The following is a 21,545-nucleotide window of genomic DNA, read 5'->3' as shown; positions in this document are numbered from 1 at the left end:
CATATCATACACTAGTGGCAGCTGCTGCTAATTGGTGCCTGCACACATGTCATTGGCTAAATAGATATTTTCAGCTTCCTGTCAGTAGTGCAATGCTGTCCCTTCAGCAATGGATTACAAGAGAATGAAGAAAATTTGATAATATAATTAAATTGTAAAGTTGTTTAAAATTGCATGTTCTATCTGAATCATAAAAGAAAATTTGGGGGTTTACTATCCCTTTAAAGGGACACTGTACCCAAAATTTTTCTTTTGTGATTCAGATAGAGCATGCAATTTTAAGCAACTTTCTAATTTACTCCTATTATCAATTTTTCTTCATTCTCTTGCTATCTTTATATGAAAAAGAAGGCATCTAAGCTTTTTTCTAAGTTCAGAACTCTGGACAGCAGTTTTTGATTGGTGGATGCATTTATCCACCAATCAGCAAGGACAACCTAGGTTGTTCACCAAAAATGGGCCGGCATCTAAACTTACATTCTTGCATTTCAAATAAAGATACCAAGAGCATAAAGAGCATTTGAAAATAGGAGTAAATTAGAAAGTTGCTTAAAATTGCATGCTCTATCTGAATCACAAAAGAAAAAATTTGGGTTATTGCAGTGATGCCTCGATATCGAGGCATCCTGCAATAACCATTTGTAGCCATCCGGTGCAGAGAGAGCCACTCTGTGGCCCTCTCTGCACCGGACATTAACGGCTACGTTCGTTGGTGGGTGGGAGCCGGGATGGGAGGTGGGTGGCGGCCATCGATGGCCTTTGTGATGCGGAGGGGGGCGGGATCGGGGGCGGGGACGACCGGGGGGACGCGCACGGACGCGCGCGCGTGCAGGGGAGGCCGGGCGGGTGGGAACATACGCTCCAGAAAATGTTTATGTTAGAAGTGGGGATCAAAAGGGGGTTAATATGGTTTTTTTTTGGTGATCGGTTTGGCTGGTGGGGTATTGGACTGTGGGGGGGGAAGCTACACTACAGAAACAATAGTATAAACATAAAAATAAAACATTTTTTATTTGCAAACTGGGTACTGGCAGACAGCTGCCTCAGTACCCAAGATGGCCCCAATAAGGCAGAGGGGGAGGGTTAGGGAGCTATTTTGGGGGGATCAGGGAGGTTGGGGGCTAAGGGGGGACCCTACATAGCAGCATATGTAAATATGCTTAAAAAAATTTTTTTTTTTATACCTTTTATTTTAGTACTGGCAGACTTTCTGCCAGTACTTAAGATGGCGGGGGACAATTGTGGGGGTGGGGGAGGGAAGAGAGCTGTTGGGAGGGATCAGGGGGTGGGATGTGTCAGGTGGGAGTCTGATCTCTACACTAAAGCTAAAATTAACCCTGCAAGCTCCCTACATGCTCCCTAATTAACCCATTCACTGCTGGGCATAATACACGGTTGGTGCGCAGTGGCATTTAGCAGCCTTCTAATTACCAAAAAGCAAAGCCAAAGCCATATATGTCTGCTATTTATGAACAAAGGGGATCCCAGAGAAGCATTTAAAACCATTTGTGCCATAATTGCACAAGCTGTTTGTAAATAATTTTAGTGAAAAACCTAAAGTTTGAAAAAGTGAACAATTTTTTTTTATTTGATTGCTTTTGGCGGTGAAATGGTGGCATGAAATATACCAAAATGGGCCTAGATCAATAATTGGGGTTGTCTACTACACTACAGCTAAAATTAACCCTAGAAGCTCCCTACATGCTCCCTAATTAACCCATTCACTGCTGGGCATAATACACGGTTGGTGCGCAGTGGCATTTAGCAGCCTTCTAATTACCAAAAAGCAAAGCCAAAGCCATATATGTCTGCTATTTATGAACAAAGGGGATCCCAGAGAAGCATTTACAACCATTTATTCCATAATTTCATGAGTTGTTTGTAAATAATTTCAGTGAGAAACCTAAAGTTTGTGAAAAAATTTGTGAAAAAGTAAAATAATTTTTTTATTTGATCGCATTCGGCGGTGAAATGGTGCCATGAAATATACCAAAATGGGCCTAGATCAATACTTTGGGATGTCTTCTAAAAAAAAATATATACATGTCAATGGATATTCAGAGATTCCTGAAAGATATTAGTGTCCCAATGTAACTAGCGCTAATTTTGAAAAAAAGTGGTTTGGAAATGGCAAAGTGCTACTTGTACTTATAGCCCTATAACTTGCAAAAAAAGTAAAGAACATGTAAACATTGGGTATTTCTAAACTCAGGACAAAATTTAGAAACTATTTAGCATGGGTGTTTTTTGGTGGTTGTAGATGTGTAACAGATTTTGGGGGTCAAAGTTAGAAAAAGTGTGTTTTTTTCCATTTTTTTTAAGTCAAGCTAAAGTTGCATTAGCATAAAGCAGATCATTCATTGTGGAGTATTATGTTTACTGAGAATATACACTGAAGGCCATCATTGCATTTGGATGTAACTTTACTCTGAAAATCGTAACTGCGAAATGCACGGTATTGTAAAATCTTAACAAAACATTAACAATGTAATCTTTGCAGCCGTGTCAGGAATACCAGCTGCTGGTCACAATAGCATTGGCCGTCCCTGTTGTACATATTCTGCATTATTACCTTCTCCTGCTGTTTGTGATGTGCTTAGAGGCTTCTTCTTGACTGAGGCATATACAGCTTCTGTCCTGTGAATACAAAGAATATGAGGGATACAAGATAACGCACTGTTTAACAGCATGTTTGTAAAACGACTCTCTATTTCTGAGAACAACAAAATAGGTGTGATGTCAATTAAAGGGACACTAAACTCAAAAATCCTGCATAAACATAATACAAATAAACATTATCTATTTTGCCTACGTTTCCTGTGTTTTCCAAATTACAAAATTTTAAAAATGCATTTTTCTACCCTCCTTAGAGTGACTGCTATGTTCCATATGCTTGAACTGTCTTGTATATGGGACAATGCTAACTAGTGATTTGCAGGCACTGCTTAAAGGGACAAAAAAAACAATTTCTTCTTTCAGCATTTAGACAGCATATAATTTTAAACAACTTTCCAATTTACTTCTCTTATCAAAATTGCTTTGTTCACTTGGTATCCTTTGCTGAAACAGCAGCTGTGCACTACTGGGAGCTAGCTGGACACATCAGGTAATCCAATGACAAGAACCATATATGTGCAGCCATTGTTGTTCCTGAGCCTACCTAGGTATGTTTTTCAACAAAGGATACCAAGAACAAAGCACATTAGATAATATACAGTTGTCCTCATAAGTTTACATACCCGGGCAGAATTTATGATTACTTGGCCATTTTTCAGAGAATATGAATGATAACACAAAAACTTTTCTTTTACTCATGGTTAGTGTTTGGCTGAAGCCATTTAATATCAATCAACAGTGTTTACTCTTTTCAAATTATAATGACAACAGAAACTACCCAAATGACCCTGATCAAAAGTTTACATACCCTGGTGATTTTGGCCTGATAACATGCACGCAAGTTGACACAAAGGGGTTTGAATGGCTGTTAAAGGTAACCATCATCACCTGTGGTGTTTGCTTGTAATTAGTGTGTGTGTATAAAAGGTCAATGAGATTCTGGACTCCTGACAGACCCTTGCATCTTTCATCCAGTGCTGCACTGACGTTTCTGGATTCTGAGTCATGGGGAAAGAAAAAGAATTGTCAAAGGATCCGTGGGAAAAAGGTAGTTGAACTGTATAAAACAGGAAAGGGATATAAAAAGATATCCAAGGAATTGAGAATGCAAATCAGCAGTGTACAAACTCTAATCAAGAAGTGGAAAATGAGGCGTTCTGTTTGGTAACATACTGCATCCATCTTGCCATCAATTCTGACCAAATTTCCTGTGCCTTTGTAGCTCACACATTCCTAAAACGTCAGCGATCCACCTCCGTGTTTCACAGTAGGAATGGTGTATCTTTCATCATAGGTCTTGTTGACTCCTCTCCAACTGTAGCATTTATGGTTGTGGCCAAAAACCTCAATTTTAGTTTCATCACTCCAAATGACTTTGTGCCAGAAGGTTTGAGGCTTCTCTCTGTGCTGTTTGGCATACTGTAAGCGGGATACTTTGTGGCATTTGCGTAGTAATGGCTTTCATCTGACGACTCGGCCATTTCAGCACAGCATCTTGAGAAAGCCCGTAATTAGGGTGAAACTGGTAGAAGCTGTGTGTATTGCTGAATAAGCCAGGTGTCCTAAGCTGTCCGTTGAAGTTGTGCAGTTCACAAGCTCTGCCTTTGTGAAAGGATCATTGCAGACTGAGCACAAACGAAGGCAAAAAACGGAGACCTGCAGATTGAAGAAAGAAAGATATTGCAAAGAGCTGCATTCCCTGCGTACATTAAGTACTAAGTGCAGGGAAGAAAAAGTCCGGTCTGGAAAAGGTACTTGCGCAAGTTGAAGAAACCGGAGAAAGACAACATCTAATTGTTTGGCTGTGAAAACAATATTACAGACTCCAGCCCCCTGGAAGAAAGTAATCTTGAGAAGGGTAAGACTACCTACATAGCAGGATCCAAAAGAAGTTTCCTTAAGGTACGGAAGCCCAAGTTGAACTGTCTAGTTCTTAATAACATTGTTTAACATTTCTCCTTATTGCGATTTAGGAATAAGACGTATTAACCACTAAGTAGTTGGCCACTACTATTTTCTACTATTTCCTACCACTTACAAATCACGCAATAGGAGAGACTAAAAACCATTGACATTTTATCTGAAAATCACAAGGGGTTTTTGCAAGACTGTCATTTGGAGATTTAAATTAACACCTAACAGAGGGGTTCTAGAGGGAAATCACTCTTTTGCATTCAGAGTTCGTTTATACGTTATGTAAAGCATTGTTTTTATTGTTTTTAATTGTTTCCTCATATGCATTTCAGCTATTAGTCTATGTATTTTATGGAACTAATGTAATATTTTATATCCTTAGTAAATATAATTTTTATATTGTTTTCTCTTGCATCATCTTATTACGGTTTAAATTACCCACTGTGGAAATTTATCAAGTCTACACTGATAACAACTGTCATAAGTCTATGAATTTCTCACATACGGTATAAATTGCATAAGATCCCTATTGGGATTATATTAAGTTTTATAGATAACCACTGCCATAGGTGTATGATTTTTATGAATTCTATATTATCTGTATATATTCACTAAACATAGTATATGTATATGTAACTGTGAGATCATTTCTTCTGGTTAAATAACGGCTTAATTGTCCAGTATTTGTTGTGAAAAGATTCCAGTCTTTTAAATATAGTCCACCGCATAGCAGGAGTTAATCATCATGTTCTACTTTTAACGGTCTCTAAACAGTTGTTCCTCCAGTGGCAACTTATTATCAAGGTGTTTGATTGTTCAGCATACCCCCCTTATTTGAAAGGAATAGCAACATTGTTTAAATTCATCATTTGCATTAAGAATTTTGCCTAATAGTAAGTTTATTTTTCAATCATTGAGCTATCTCCATTTTCTTTAACACTTTTAAGCGCCATCCTATATATATTTTCAAATTTTCACTGCACTGTTTTTGTCTAGGAGGAGGACAGTAATAGGGAGGCTTAAAGGGACACTGTACCCAAAAAAATTCTTTCGTGATTCAGATTGAGCATGACATTTTAAGCAACTTTCTAATTTACTCCTATTATCAAATTGTCTTCATTCTCTTGGTATCTTTATTTGAAATGCAAGAATGTAAGTTTAGATGCCGGCCCATTTTTGGTGAACAACCTGGGCTGTCCTTGCTGATTGGTGGATAAATTCATCCACCAATAAAAAAGTGCTGTCCAGAGTACTGAAACCAAAAAAAAAGCTTAGATGCCTTCTTTTTCAAAAAATGATAGCAAGAGAATGAAGAAAAATTGATAATAGGAGTAAATTAGAAAGTTGCTTAAAATTGCATGCTCTTTCTGAATTACAAAAGAAAAAATTTGAGTACAGTGTCCCTTTAAGTGTTTCAAATCCAGCGCTATACAATATACATTCCTTGTAGACTCGACCATGCAGCCCATCTTTCTTCAAGTGCCTCCGTAGTGTGCATCTTGAAACAGCCACACCACATGTCCTGTATTTCATCTGAAGTTATTTGTGGGTTTGTCTTTGCATCCCAAACAATTTTCCTGGCAGTTGTGGCTGAAATTTTAGTTGGTCTACCTGACTGTGGTTTGGTTTCAACAGAACCCCTAATTTACCACTTCTTGATTAGAGTTTGAACACTGTTGATTTGCATTCTCAATTCCTTGGATATCTTTTTATATCCCTTTCCTGCTTTATACAGTTCAACTACCTTTTCCCGCAGATCCTTTGACAATTCTTTTGCTTTCCCCATGACTCAGAATCCAGAATCTTCAGTGCAGCACTGGATGAAAGATGCAAGGGTCTGTCAGGAGTCCAGAAACTCATTGACCTTTTATACACACACACTAATTACAAGCAAACAGATCACAGATGAGGATGGTTACCTTTAATAGCCATTCAAACACCTTTGTGTCAACTTGTGTGCATGTTATCAGGCCAAAATCACCAGGGTATGTAAACTTTTGATCAGGGTCATTTGGGTAGTTTCTGTTGTCATTATGATTTAAAAAGAGTAAACACAGTTGATTGATAATAAATGGCTTCAGCCAAACAGTAACAATGAGTGAAAGAAAAGGTTTTGTGTTATCATTCATATTCTCTGAAAAATGGCCAAGAAATCAAATTCTGCCAGGGTATGTAAACTAAATAAATGGGGGAGGGAGATCCCATTCTTTTCTGTCTGGTCTATTCTGCACTCTCCCCTTGTAAGATTTATAATTGTTCAACTAAAATAAATAAAGCCTCGTAAGTCTGTAATGGTTATTATACCCTAACTACAAAGAACGTGTGCCCTTGTCATTAGCCATAGCACACAAATATGTGCTCTTTATAGCCTCTATAGCTAATTGCATAAACAACAGGACTCATTTTTCACTTACTCTGGGATCTTATTTTCGCTTGTAGGAAGCAGTTTTACATAGGATTTCGGGAACCAGCCCCTCTGTCCACGAACTTCTCCAAACCACCAGTTCTCTTGCTGCTCAAGCACAATAATAGTATCGTTTTTTGTGAAGTTTAAGTGGTTGTCTTTTTTTGCAGTCCAGGAGCAAAGTGCCTGTGCCCTTAGGTTTTCCACTGTCTGACCCTGCCAGAAGGAAATATGTAGCATTTACACAAATTTAAACCGTACACCATATAACTCAAGTAGTGTTCTTATAGTCCATTAAAACAGCTAGCACTCTGTCCCCAGTACATATTAAAGTGACAGTAAACATAAAATGTTTAGCTATGTTCAGTTAAATAACTCTGCAATATTTTTTATTTATTTATTTTGCCCCTTTTGAAGTAATTTATCTATGAAAACTGAGGATTCTCTAATTCTCAGGGCTGGAAAAGCACCTTGCAGATGTATCAAAGCTAACCCTGCTACATATTTATCATGCTAATTGGCTTTAGCGGATAACTGAAAAACAACGCACATTATACTAATATGATCACAGTGTCTTGCTGTCTGTAGTTTCAAGCCCAGATTGGCTCCTCTAAATAAGACAAATGTTGGATGGAGTTTGGCTATTGAAAAACAATTGCAGCAAACAAGATTTGAATTTGTTTTAAACATTACGACTTGGCTGATATGTTATTCTATTAGCTCATTTCTGCAAAAATTCGAAGTCAGTTCCTACCTGTCCATGGATGGGTGAGACAGACCCTGGAGAGACAGTGCGGGTGAATGCAGAGGTTTTTTGCCATGTTGTGTTGACATTAAGGCTTGAGAAAGGGAGATTCTGATACTCCGTATTTATTTCAGTAGAGTTCTCACTTGGTAAAAGTGGCCTAAAGTAAAAGAGAAAAGATGGCAAATTGAAAACAAAAACTGTATACAAATATTTACTCACCCAGAGACGCTGGGTAAACGGTGTAATCTAGAGGTTTTTTTTAGATTTGGCAATAAATAAATAAAACACAGTTATATGTGCAAGCTTAATCCATAGTTCTGATTATCTTGTTCAATAGTCACAGTTCCATTTTTATTGTAAGTTTGTTGGTTTTCATTTCATTAAACAAATAAAATTATATATCAACTGGACATCATTTAAATCCTAATATAAATGTTTTAGTCCCCTGCTTCTCTAACAGGTTAGATTAGCACTGCAGGTTCTGTACCATTGTTTATAGGTGCCCTACCAAGAGAAAAATGTTGTATGCCAGTCAGAGATGTAAAACCCAGAAAAAGTAGGTAAAATTGTGAAAAAGAGAAGAAACCAACATGAGACATTTCTTAAAGCCTTGTGGGTTCTAACTAGAGGTTTAGCTGGTTCCTCTATGTTACATGATTAATTGGTGGATATCGGGGGAACTCTAAAAGATAAAAATCCCAGGAATTTTTGGCATAATCTAGAGGTACTTTATGAGAAGTTTTGTGTTTGACGCATTGAACTAATTGTAACACCAAACACAGAATACAGTCTCTTCTGATTAGCTTGTTCCCTACCCAGAGGGCCTGGCTGTTTTGTGTGGGGTTTTATGGTTGGCCATCTTTTTAATTTGATCAGAGTGATATCTACTCAAATAACTGCACATTTATTCACACCAAGTGATCACTATTACCACAGTGATCCCCTGGCTATTAAAACCTACATAGGGACTTTATTTTAAAGAGGGGCTTCTGTGCTTTAAAACAAAGGGTCTTGGGGTGTTTCTAGGCTTTTTTGATGACCTTGTGAAAACCAGCAAAGAGAGAGTTTTTTTGAAATTTATTTTAATTTAAAAAAAAAAAAAAAGGTGTGATTTCTTTTCAAACAGTAGATATTGGGGTCTCTAGGCCTTAAGAGAGAGTTAAAACTAGTTTTTTTTATACTTAACCCCCCTTCCATCCAGCTCCATTGTAACAGACAGCACTTCCGGGATTGCCCGGCTTGATGATGTCACCACTATCATGCATGACGACTATGACTTGCTTGGCCACCTCATAAGGTCTTTAGTGCAGATGTGTGGGAGGGGGGGCACCACAATCAGCTACAAAATTTAAACAGCTGTTAAATTTAAACTTGAACTAATACAACAAATTCCTATTAATGTTTATTGGCTGAGAGATACTTTGTGCTAATGACAATTGGCTAATAGGTACAAATGTAGTGTCAAGGAGCATTAATAGCAAGTACACAACCGATAATGCTGTATTAGTTTAAGTTTAAAAGGAAATTTTACTGTAAAGTTTTCTCCTCTCTAACAGGACAGTAAAGTTTCAAAATATCATGAATCAGATAGAACATGCAATTTTAAACAACTTTCCAATGTACTTCCATTATCTAATTTGCTTTACTCTCTTGGTATTCTTTGTTGAAAAGCAATGCACTACTGGGAGCTAGCTAATGATTGATGGCTGCACATATATGCCTTTTGTCATTGGCTCACACAATGTGTTCGGCTAGCTCCCAGTAGTGCATTGCTGCTCCTTCAACAAAGGATACAAATTGGAAATCTGCTAAAATGATATAATCTATGCTGTGAAGGCCCGAGAACCAGAATTTAAACATCACAGCTTCTCAGAGAGTCAGTATTATATGACACAAATTACGTCTTCACAGACGCAATACACACCACCAGCAACAGCTTTCTGAGCAAGCATGGAGTTTAAATACTGGTGAACGTGCCCTCACAGCATATGTGTGTATGCCGTATAAAAACAGTAATACCTTTTACTAGAAGCATTTTTTCTCATGGAAATATAATGCAAAAATGCTTCAAACTGAAATGCACCCGTGCACATCTTTCTATCCCTTTATAAAAATGATTGCAATTTACAACAAAGCTGATATGATGGGGTTCCTGTACAGTGTCAGTACATGATAAAATGATCTAGAAGAGCACAATCTACTGAAGGTAACGACACTCACTTGGCAGATGAGGAGGTAGCAGACACAGATATAGTGGGAGGCAATAAGGCCTTCTTTGGAGATAGGCTCTTCTCATTTTCTGTTAATCTTTCAACATAGTTAGATGGGAACCAGCCAACGTTTCCCTTGTAACAGCCATACAGCCACCCAGGTTCACCAGTGCTTTTCTCATCAACCTAGAAGAGCAGAGCAAATACATGTTTATGAGGTACATAATATTTAGAGGACCAGTTTAAATTAAAGTACTTTTATTATTATTATCATTTATTTGTGGAGCTACAGCGTTTTTATGAAGTGTTCTAAACATTATGCCATGGTAAAATACGAGACAACTACAAAATTAAAGGGATATTATAGTAAAAAAATAGCATGCTTTAATTCGTTACAGCATGTAATTTTATGACTATCAACCCTAGACTACTGTGTGTTTAACCCCCACAAAGGGGTTAAAAACACAGTAAAAATACTGCATGGGACTTGCAGAATGTCATTTTTTTACTATAAGGGCCCTTTAAAGGGACAGTTTACCCAAAAAAATTATCTCCTTTAATTTGTTCCCAATTATCTAGTTTACCTGCTGGGGTGTATTTAATTGTTTACAAATATCTCCTTAGCCTTTATATTGGCATTTTAAATAGCTGATTTAGCCTGTAGTGTCCATACCTATACTGAAAGTTTCTATACCTAGGTATAGGCTATTGAGAAATGATGTAAACACAGCAAGCAGAAGAAATTACAGCCACAGTGGGAGGTGGAAGTGATAAAGCTCTAAAATGTCTATTTTCAATTGTTCTATGTATTTTATAGAGATAAGAAAGGGAAGCAATTGAATGATAAGATAACGAGATCTGATCTGATGGCCTGTGGTTTCAAAGAGCAAATCCAGCTATTATTATTGTGCAAAAAGAAGCATAAATGAGCAATTAATTTCTCATACATTTTATATGCTGCAGCTGGTATAACACATTCAGGGAAAAACAATTTTACAGTGAACTGTCCCTTTAAGTATGGGGCAGAGTGACCTACCTGTAAGTTGTCATCTGTTACCATCACATATAGCAGTTTCATAAAGAGTATCAGACATATGGGCTTGTAAGCTTACATGCTAAAAGATTAGCAAGAGGAACTGATAGAAAAAGGAGAGGGATGCAAGTGATAAATTAGACAAGTGGGTAAGTGTGGGGTCTATGCCAGTGGTGGAATTCAGCCTATTTTCTTTTTTTTTTTATTATTATTTTTTTTCCCCAACAATGAGTACAGTTACAACATATGAGCATCATTCCACCTCACAGGGTGGTTAAAGTAGATTATTATTTTTTTATCATGTCTCAATATAGGTAAACTTTTGTTTTACTTTATTTTTGCCCTGTGATTCCTTTGCAACAGTGCTGCTGTGCTTTTTTTCCATTTTAGATTATCATAACAAAAGATGTATCAATAGGAAAATTCTAAACAGTTGATTACACAATTGCGCCGTTATAATTCATAATTTTTTACCAATGATAGCAATAATTGCTACATGTGACTGGTGCACTCACTATTGGGGGTTTATTATTATAGTTATAACTAAACTAAACACCTAAGTGAATTCAACAAAATTAAATTAAAGTAAACTAAATGCGGCTAAATGCAAAGTGGCAGAAATGATTGTTGCGTTGTTTTCGTGTGTCCAATTGTATACAGAGATATTGGATATTGGTAAAGGTGAAGTAGATTTTATAGGCTTTATGGTTCACTCCGTAATCAAAGTGGTGGAACTATTGCGCTAGAAAATTACATCAAAACATCAAAAAGAGCATATAGCTAAGTACACTGGAATGGGCATAGGGTACTGTAGAACTGTGTCTTCTAGGGCAATGATAATAGTGATTTTTGGCGGGAGATTACTGTAAAGGTTCTTAGACTTCTAGAGTAAACATCAGATTTCAACCAAGTCTACAGTAGAACCGCCACAGTATTTAACAGAAATATCCGGAATTATAATGCCCCTAACAAACTAAATTAGAATCAAAATAAAAACTCCAACTAAAAGTGTGTAACAAATATTACCCTTCTTACCAAACATTGTCCAAATAGTACTACTGTGTTTACTGGATCCTGTAGTGCCAATTGAGATTACAAATTAGAAAACAAACTGGCAATATTATAAAACATCAAAGATAGCAGACAAAGAGTAGGGAGAGATATAGTCTCTACAGCTTGTTTTATTGAGATTGCGACTTATGAAACATATAAACCATATATTCACCCCAGGGTTCTATCATGTAGGCAGAGTGTGATCGCTATTGCCAGGTTTACTGTTGGTTGAGTAGAAATTAGATTGCATATCATGTAAATAGCAGGCAATATTTAATTGGCAAGGTTCGTATCATATGTAACAAGACAGGGCAGGAAGCCCAACAAAGCTGAACAGATAGCCAATAGGGCAATGAGCAAGAACTAACGTATTGCTATAATGATAATGACATAATGCAGCACCCGTGCAAGACCAAGCTCTTGTCAGTTTCTCTGGTCTTATGGCCCTATGTTAGAACAAATAATAAAATATCTTGGATGCATAGCTTATACAGTAGATTGAGTTATCTCCTTCCAATAGACAAGCACACTATCTATATTGAGAATGATTGCTGGTGTATGCTAAGTTAAAGCAGAAGTATATACACTGTGGCGACAATACACCTGTCACAACTACAAAATGGCCCATCTTCACACAGGGCAATAGTACGTTATGACACATTACAGGAAGTGACCATCAAGTAAACGGGGAGAGACATAAATAAACAAACAAAAATACAACAGGCAGTAATTTGTGCAGCCATAAAGGAAACATTGGCCATTTCAAGGCAGAAGGTTCTATTTAACATTGTGCAACATAAATTAGGACTAAGAGGCAATAGGTCTCTTATTAGATAAGTAACGGATTGCAGTTAAACACCCGTGGCTAATCGAGCCTTTCTCTGCTTCCACCAGTAAAGCCTCTCATGGGAACGGTAGCGAGATAGTTCTTGCAGGCCTGCATCTTGCTGTTTCCTTTTTGCGAGTCCCATATCTACAGCAAGTATCGTTTTAGTTCCAAAATCAGGGTTTGCTGGGGGAGACATATTTGCAATTAATATTGTGTGACCTGTCTTGCGGGAGGCCATATATAGTGGTGCAAATGTCTTGCGGATTAAGAAAAACCTTTGTCGTCATTGCTGGTTCTGAAGTGCTGTAAGCAGCTTTCATTTCCAGTTGTGTCCTGAGATCAACGGCTGCATCCAGGTATGTTGTCGAAGAGGGTATGTGTAACAAATACGATATAATCGCTACAATATTTGTTATAAAAATAAGTTTTTGTTGCTCTTTTGTGAATGATACCCAAGAGTCACTGATTACTCTAGGTAACAACACAGTGAGCTAGTTTTGATGTTAAGTAATTTCAGTATAAATGAGAGCAGAGTTTATGCTTAAAGATGTTTCTCTCAGCGTGGGCTGACTCTGATATGAGTAGCTTAGCAAGGAGATTAGTAGTTTGAATTGGTAATAGAAGCAGTAAGAATCCTTACACAAATGATGAGGTATAATCTGTTTGAGTCCTTCTGCCTTCACACACACACACACACCCGTACAATACATACACTCACAGAAGCTCACAGTTATTGAGAGGAATCCAGCAATGAGCAATACTGAGGTAAAGTTTAGGTAAACAGTCATAGAATGAGTTCCGGTATTTGTATTGGCAAAAGTTGATACAAGGTTTTGTATGTACACAAGTTGATGAGATAAATAATACGCTTGAAGTGGTAAACACTTTGATACCTGACCTCCTCGGCGTGTTCAGCGTTTACACAGCAGCGGGTATGTGCGTGACTGACTTCCGGTCCTGCAAACGCTGTGTCCTCGCTGAGAGATTCTGCAGACAGCTGACTCCTGTCAGCGTAACGGTAATTTCAAATGAAAGTTTCCTGGAAAAAGGCTGTGAAGAGGTTGCCTAATAATGCAAAAGAAATAAGTAACGATACTGCTTAGCAAAATAATAATTAGAACTAAGTAACAAAACTTGTAGTAGAAAGTTTGAAACACTGCAGAACAATCAGAGCAATTTAGAAACTCAGATTCACAGCAGTGTATGTCCTTCAATATTCAGGCAATGAGATACAGGAACAGGAAGCCTTTTATAGGGTTAGAGGCCAAACAGGTGATATACCTTAAAGGTATATCACAGTATGAGAGGTGTCATTAAGCTTTTCTTAAGCTCTCGGGGGTGTTTCTATGACTGGTTCTGGCAGGTTCAAACAAGTTGAGTTCTCTCCAGACTCCGGTGTCATTGTCGCTTCTCTTTTCAGCATAGTCTGTAGTCGGAAGGACTGATCCACTATCTGTATAGATGCACACAGCTCCATGCAGGACGTTAGAAGACGATCCAGTCCAGGCAGAAGTGCAGCCTTTATTACAATTAGACTGTTAAAGTCAGAGCATGTGTCTTTAGTGTTAGTCATTGTAGTAGATCAGGGAGAGGAATTAGTAAATGAAACTATTTACAGCGTGGCGGTAAAAAGCGCGCCACTATGCCAAACGGCTCTTCCAAGTTAAATTTGCTTCTTGGCGGCCAAGGGGTTGTGTACCTTGATCCAGGAAGGTTCCCAGGCACATGTATTTGCCAAATATGTGGATGGCGTAAAGTGTAACCACTTTCTGCTTCAAGCTGCACGGAGCATCAAGAATCCGTGGCCATCTTGGATCGCCGCCCACCGGAAGTCTCGGGATTCAGCCTATTCTTACCAGTTGTTAAGAACCTATTCCTCAAATTTAGAAAGTGTAAAGGTTTTGTATAATAGAGAAGTTAGAGAACCTATTGCTAAAATTTTAGAATCATACCAATACCTGTTGCTAAAATTTCGGCATTCCACCACTGGTCAATGCACGTAGTGTGCCTACCGAAAGCTGATAGGTTAAGAGCACCCACTGAGGGGAGAGGACGAAAACTGCATAAAATATATAAACAGTTCTAGAATAGTCCTATAGGTGATAATGTGAGGAGCTAACGAAAGAGGTGGAATTTAAGTAGTTGGGCCTTCTATGTTAGAGTCAGGATTCTGTGGCTAAAGGAAGCTAGTGTAGATGTGGGCAGATAAGTACAACATAAAAGGAGCAATCTGAGGAACATCAGTCTGACATTTATTACAGATCGCAGAACAGATGTTATTTGTGTCTTGTGTGGTATTTTTAAAGGTGGAAGTGGCTGGAACTAGCCTAAGTTTGAGAAGCAAAGCAGAAAGTTCTGAAGCAAATGTGACTCGAATGTAGCTGTGACTTCCACAGAATAAAAGATGAGTCAACGAATTCAATTTGCAATGAAATAGGGTGTTTTGGTTTACCACATCCTTTAAATGCCATGGCAAATAGGTTTGTGCATGAGGACCCAAAGCTTTACAGGAAACCAAAGATCTCAAACAGGCAACACTACAAATTAGCCATCCTTTTCCTTCTGCTGTCACTGGGTATATTTTTAAAAGTATAAAGCCCCCTTTTTTCATTTTTGTTGTTTTCTTGTTGGTGTCAGAAAGTATATGATTGTAAGAAACCAAAAACTTAAATTATGCTTACCTGATAATTTTTTTATTTTCTTCAGATGCAAAGAGTCCACAGCTGCATTCATTACTTTTGGGAATTCAGCACCTGGCCACCAGGAGGAGGCAAATACAACCCAGCCAAATGCTCAAACACTCCTCCAACCTCCCTCAGTCATTCTGCAGAGGAACAAATATCAGGGTGAAAAAGGTGCCAGAAGAACAAATATCACAGACGCCCCACAGAAAAAATATGGGCGGGGAGCTGTGGACTCCATCTGAAGAAAAGAAAATTATCAGGTAAGCATAATTTAAAAGTTTTTCATCATAAATGTAAAGAGTCCACAGCCGCACTCATTACTTTTGGGAAAACAATACCCAAGCTATAGATGACACTGAATGCAAAAATGTGAGGGTACAAGAGGCGGCCCATTCTGAGGGCACCAGGCCTGAAAACCTACCCAACAAAATCCTGCTTCGTCCGAAGCCGAGAATAACTTTGAATAGAAAGGAAAAAGCCCAAGGACACTGACCCGCAGATAGTCCACAGCCTTTCTAGAAACCGCAGGAACTAGACTCAACCGAGTCAACAGCCTCCAAGAGACACCGTCAGTCTCCAAACAACACACCCCTTACTAAAGAAAGGGAACAAACTACCGTTTTCTTTCACAAAGAAGAAAAGGCACGGAGAAAACATGATTGTACTTGTAAAGTGCGGCTAATCCCCCTTAAGGGACTCGAAGCGATGCTCATTTTATCAACCTCGAAAGGAGGAAAGGCTGAGTAGACCTCGCCGGGGATCGAACTTGAAACCCTCGGTTTGCTACAGTGCAGAGTAGCCACAGTGCATTAGTATGCTGAGCTAGCTTCCAGCTAGCATAAGGAACTCCAGAAAAAAAACCTATAAACATAAATTATGCTTACCTGATTATTTCATTTCCATCGAGGAGAGGAGAGTCCGCGGCTTCATTCATTACTATTGGGAATTAAGAACCTGGCCACAAGGAGGAGGCAAAGACACCCCAGCCAAAGGCTTAAATACCCACTTTCCTCATCCCCCAGTCATTCTGCCGAGGGAACCAGGAACAGTAGGTGAAATAACAGGGTATAAATGGTGCCAGAAGATGATTAAATGTAGGTCCGCCCAACAGAGATACGGGCGGGAGCAGTGAACTCTCCTCCCCTCCATGGAAATTAAATTATCAGGTAAGCATAATTTATGTTTTCCATCTAAAGGGGAGGAGAGTCCATGGCTTCATTCATTACTATTGGGGACATATACCCAAGCTCTAGAGGACACTAAATGAAACTGGGTGGGTAAAAGGCGGACCCAAGACAAAGCCACAGCTCTAGTTGAATGAGACGTGATCCTCTGAGCAGGCTTATGTCCCGCTGTCTCATAAGCCAAGCGAATCAAGCTCCTCAATCAAAAAGACAAAGTAGCAGCAGAGGCCCTTTGGCCCTTGCGCTTCCCAGAATACACCATAAAAATAGATGTAGACTGTCTGAAATCTTTTGTAGCCTAAAGAAAAAACATCAAGGCACGAACCACATCCAGGTTATGAAGAAACCTCTCCTTTGAAGAAGAAGGGTTAGGACACAAAGAAGGAACACCTATTTCCTGATTGATGTTACAGTTAGACACCACCTTGGGGAGAAACCCCAACCCAGTGCATAGTACAGCCTTATCCTCAAGAAACACCAGATAAGGAGGATCACTTTGCAAGGCAGCTAGCTCAGATACTCTGCGTGCCGATGCAATACCCAACAGGAAGAGGACCTTCCAGGACAGAATCTTAATGTCTATGGAATGCATAGGTTCAAACGGAACCCTCTGCATAACCCTAAGGACCAAGTTTAAGCTCCAAGGCAGAGCCGACTGTCTAAAGACAGGCCTGATTCTAGACAGAGCCTGAACAAAAGATTGGATGTCAGGGAGCTCAGCGAGTCTCCTATGCAACAAGACTGATAATGACGAAATCTGTCCCTTTAGGGAACTAGCGGCAAGACCCTTCTCCAAACCATCACCAAAGAATCCTGGATACCTTCACCATAAGCCAAGGATATCCATGCTTCTCACACCAGGACAAGTAAGTCCTCCACACCTTATGGTAGATGTGACAAGTGACTGGCTTCCTTGCCTGAATTAGAGTATCAATCACACTTTCAGAAAATCCTCTCTTGGCTAAGACTAGGCGTTCAATCTCCACACAGTCAGTCTCAGAGAATCTAGATTTCGATGTTGAAAGCTAGGCTGAATCCCCAAGGAACCACTAAGGCATCTATCAGCTCTGCCTGGGGATCCCTGGACCTCGACCTGTATCATGGTAGCTTGTAATTGAGTCTGGACACCATGAGATCTATCTCCGGCGTTCCCCATCTGAGACAAATCTCTGCAAACACCTCGGGGTGAACAGACCATTCCCCCGAATGGAAGGATTGTCTGCTGAGAAAGTCCACCTCTCAGTTGTCCACACCTGGAATGTGAATCGCTGAGAGTGAGCAGTCGTGGGACTCCGCCCACTCCAGAATCCGAGACACCTCCCTTATTGCAAGGAAGCTCCTTGTACCCCCCTGATGGTTGATGTAAGCCACCAAGGTAATATTGTCGGTCTGGAATCTGATGAAACTGACAGACCCCAGAGAAGACCATGCCTTCAGGGCATTGTAAATTGCTTGTAGTTCCAGGATGTTGATCGGAAGGATACACCCCTCCCTAAACCACCTTACTTGTGCCATCCTGGCACCCCAAACAGCTCCCGATTCTGTCAGACTGGCATCAGTGGTCACAATCTCCCAGGACGGTCTTAAGAAGGATGTCCCCATGGACAGTTGCTCAGGATGAATCCACCAAAAGAGGGAGTTCTGAGTCCGAGCATCCATGGATATCAGCTGTGATAGATCTGAATGATCGCCGTTCCACTGTCTCAACATGCACAATTGAAGAGGTCTGAGATGGAACCTGGCGAATGGGATGACATCTATGGTCGAAACTATGAGACCTTTCACCTCCAAACATTGAGCTACCGATGGGCTTGTGGAGGACTAAAGGGCAAGACAGGTGGACGCAGGCTTCCTGCGTCGCTGCCCAGTGAGAAATATCTTCATGGACATAGAGTCTATTATCGTGCCCAGGAACTCCCCCCTGTTGCTGGGAACCAGGGAACTCTTTCCTGAGTTGATCTTCCAACCGTAACATTGGAGCAGAAGAAGACGAGCCCTCGAATGATCCTCTGCAAGGCTGAGCAACGGCGACTGAACTAGGATGTCGTCCAGGTAAGGAGCCACCGCAATGCCCCTGGATTTGGCCACTGCAAGCAGCGCCCCCAGAACCTTTGTGAAGACTCTTGGGGCCGTCACCAGACCAAAAGGAAGGGCCACAAACTAAAAGTGTTGGTCCAGAAAAGCAAATCTTAGGAACCTGAAGTGGTCCCTGTGAATTTGCACATGAAGGTAAGCGTCCTTCAAGTCTACAGTTGTCATGAACTGCCCCTCTTGAACTAGAAGCAGAATAGATCTGATCATTTCCATTTTGAATGATGGAACACTCAGAAACTTGTTTAAACACTTTAGGTCCAGAATCGTGCGGAACGTGCCCTCCTTCTTTTGAACTACAAAAAGGTTGGAATAGTACCCTAAACCCTTTTCTGCTAGGGGTACTGGTATGATAACCCTGAGAGAGGCGAGATCTCTCACACACTCTAAAAACGCCTCTCTCTTCTCTGGTATTGAAGACAGGTTAGACTGTGACTGGAGGAATCTGCCCTCGGGCTGGTGAGATCTGAACCCTATCCTGTAACCCTGGGAGACCACTTCTAGAACCCAAGGGTCCTGAACGTCCTGCAACCATGCGTCTGAGAATAGAGATAATCTGCCCCCTACCTGATCCGGAGACCAGTTGGGGGCGCCCCTTCATGCCCGACTTTGTCTCGGCGGGCTTCTTGCTCTGCTTAGACGTGTTCCAAGATTGAGCCGGCTTCCAAGATCCCTTGGAATGGTCCGCTTTCGCGGTAGGCTGCTGGCGCTGGGCCTTGTCAGCACGAAAGGGACGAAAAGTAGATCCCTTAGGCTTAGCCTTCTCGTAACCGTGGATATGATCGAATCCAATCCTGGACCGAATAGGATCGTCCCTTGAAAAGGCAGAGACAACAGCCTCAATTTAGAGGTCATTTGCCTGACACCTTAGCATTCAGGCGAATAATTTGCATATTGGCATCACAGATGAAAGAATTGGCGACCCTCAGCACCTTAATCTTCTCCTGTATCTCGCTGCTGGCTGAAAAACAAACCCTGTGTGCTGAAACATCTTTCTCAACATGTTTTTCAGCTTTTTATCCATGGGCTCTTTAAACAACGAACTATCCTCGAGGGGAATAGTCGTCTGCTTTGCGAGCGTAGGGACAGTCCCCCACAGCTCAAGCTGAGAGTCCGGAAAGGGGAACAGTTACTTAAAAGAAGAAGGGGAAAAGGACGAACCTAATAGCTCCCATTCATTCTTAATAATATTTGCCATCTTAATGGGAACCGGGAAAGTCTGAGGTACTACCCTGACCTTGTATACCTTGTCAAGCTTGGGAATCGCAGGTTCCTGTGACGAAAGGAAAAGAATGACTGGGGGATGAGGGAAGTGGGGGAGGTATTTAAGCCTTTGGCTGGGGTGTCTTTGCCTCCTCCTGGTAGCCAGGTTCTTAATTCCCAATAGTAATGAATGAAGCCGTGGACTCTCCTCCCCTTTAGATGGAAAAGGGCACAAACACAGAGCAAAAAACCCGAGACACCGGGTCAGGCTAAAAGAGACCCAACCAGTCTCATAGAAACAAGGGGAGGCAACGCCCAGACCCCAGAAACAGAAACCACGGGATAAGGCCGGGAATCTGAAACAGAGAGGATCTTCCCCTAACACAGTGTAACCGCACTCTAAAAAGCAACTGAAGACGAAAGTCCCCCAAGTCTCAAAAAGGTAGCTCAGAATACTAAATATTCAGAAAAGAAACCTCGTGCAGCAAGCTCAGCTAGGTCTGACGACCAACCCCTGAAGCAAAAACACTGCATGCTGCAGTCATCTAAAAATGACTCTGAAACTTAAATACTTGCAGGACAAGCAAAAAGCAGCTGAAGATAGGATCCTTCAGATTGCTAAGTATCCACTAACCAGCGGATAACGTTGCAGGCTATCTAAGAGCCGCTAGTTCTTCCCACAAATCTTGCACATGGAGAAAGGAGAAACCTCAAGAAGCTTACCATACCTCGAATGCTCCAAGGACAAATTTAGCAGAGCAACAGATGTCAGATCCTGCTCCAACACCGGACCAGCCCAAGCGACAGACATGTCTGATAGACAGGGGGGACAGAAAGACCCCAATCATAAGTCCCCATGGAATAGAAAGAAAAAAGGGGGGACTCGCCCACCCCAACTCTCTTAGACAGTCTCTACATAGAGAGACCAATTTCCAACAGGTGGAAGAGAGCCCACAGAGCAGCAGATGCTGCCCCTTACAGAAATAAGCCACCTGATCCAACCTCCTACACAGGGCAGAACAAAGACCCTCCAGAGAGAGGAAACCCCAGTTCATAAGGAAGACAAACTATCCCCTCAAAAGGGAAGGGCACAGATAAGAACAGCGTACATGTCCACAAGACATGAAGCCCTAGTATGATGAAAACACGGACCGAATGAAAAATCATCCAGACACCACTGTTGATCCAACAGAGAAAAAACTCCCCATAGAGTAGCACACTCCGTCCGAAGTACAAGTCAAGCCTTAAAGTTTATAACCAGTACCCGAAGATGGATGTGAACTCTGGCCTTCCTGCTTGCAAGGCCAATGAGCTAGCCCTTATGTCGCAACATAGGGTCCCTAAAAAAAACTGTGTCGTCCCTAACCAGTCCATCGGATCATAAGTCTCCAGACATCCAAGAAGGGTCCAAGACAAGAACCCTGGACCCAGAATCGTCCTAGAACGAATGACACCCTCAGGGAACACAAGATACCCCATCCGGAGAATGGGTACAGGACTCACTCGTAATTCCCAGCCCAAAGGGAAGAGAACACCCTTAGCCGGAGTTCAACACCCCCCCCCCCAGCAAGGTACT

At 40.6% G+C, this 21,545-nt stretch overlaps 1 protein-coding gene across 1 annotated transcript in view; it reads right to left on the bottom strand.

The window, feature by feature from the left end:
• ITSN2 (intersectin 2) overlaps nucleotides 1-21,545 on the bottom strand; it is a 337,021-nt gene that overhangs the window by 194,452 nt on the left and 121,024 nt on the right. The window contains exons 11-14 of the mRNA XM_053709622.1: nucleotides 9,903-10,078; nucleotides 7,689-7,839; nucleotides 6,945-7,150; nucleotides 2,573-2,637 (exon numbers count right to left, since the gene is read on the bottom strand). Of these exons, the coding sequence (XP_053565597.1) occupies nucleotides 2,573-2,637; nucleotides 6,945-7,150; nucleotides 7,689-7,839; nucleotides 9,903-10,078 (598 nt within the window). The remainder of the gene's footprint in view (nucleotides 1-2,572; nucleotides 2,638-6,944; nucleotides 7,151-7,688; nucleotides 7,840-9,902; nucleotides 10,079-21,545) is intronic.

Source organism: Bombina bombina, chromosome 4 (assembly GCF_027579735.1).
Source record: "Bombina bombina isolate aBomBom1 chromosome 4, aBomBom1.pri, whole genome shotgun sequence".
NCBI classification, from domain to species: domain Eukaryota; kingdom Metazoa; phylum Chordata; class Amphibia; order Anura; family Bombinatoridae; genus Bombina; species Bombina bombina.
The sequence above is the reverse complement of the archived record's forward strand: the minus strand, read 5'-3'. Positions and strand labels throughout refer to the sequence as shown.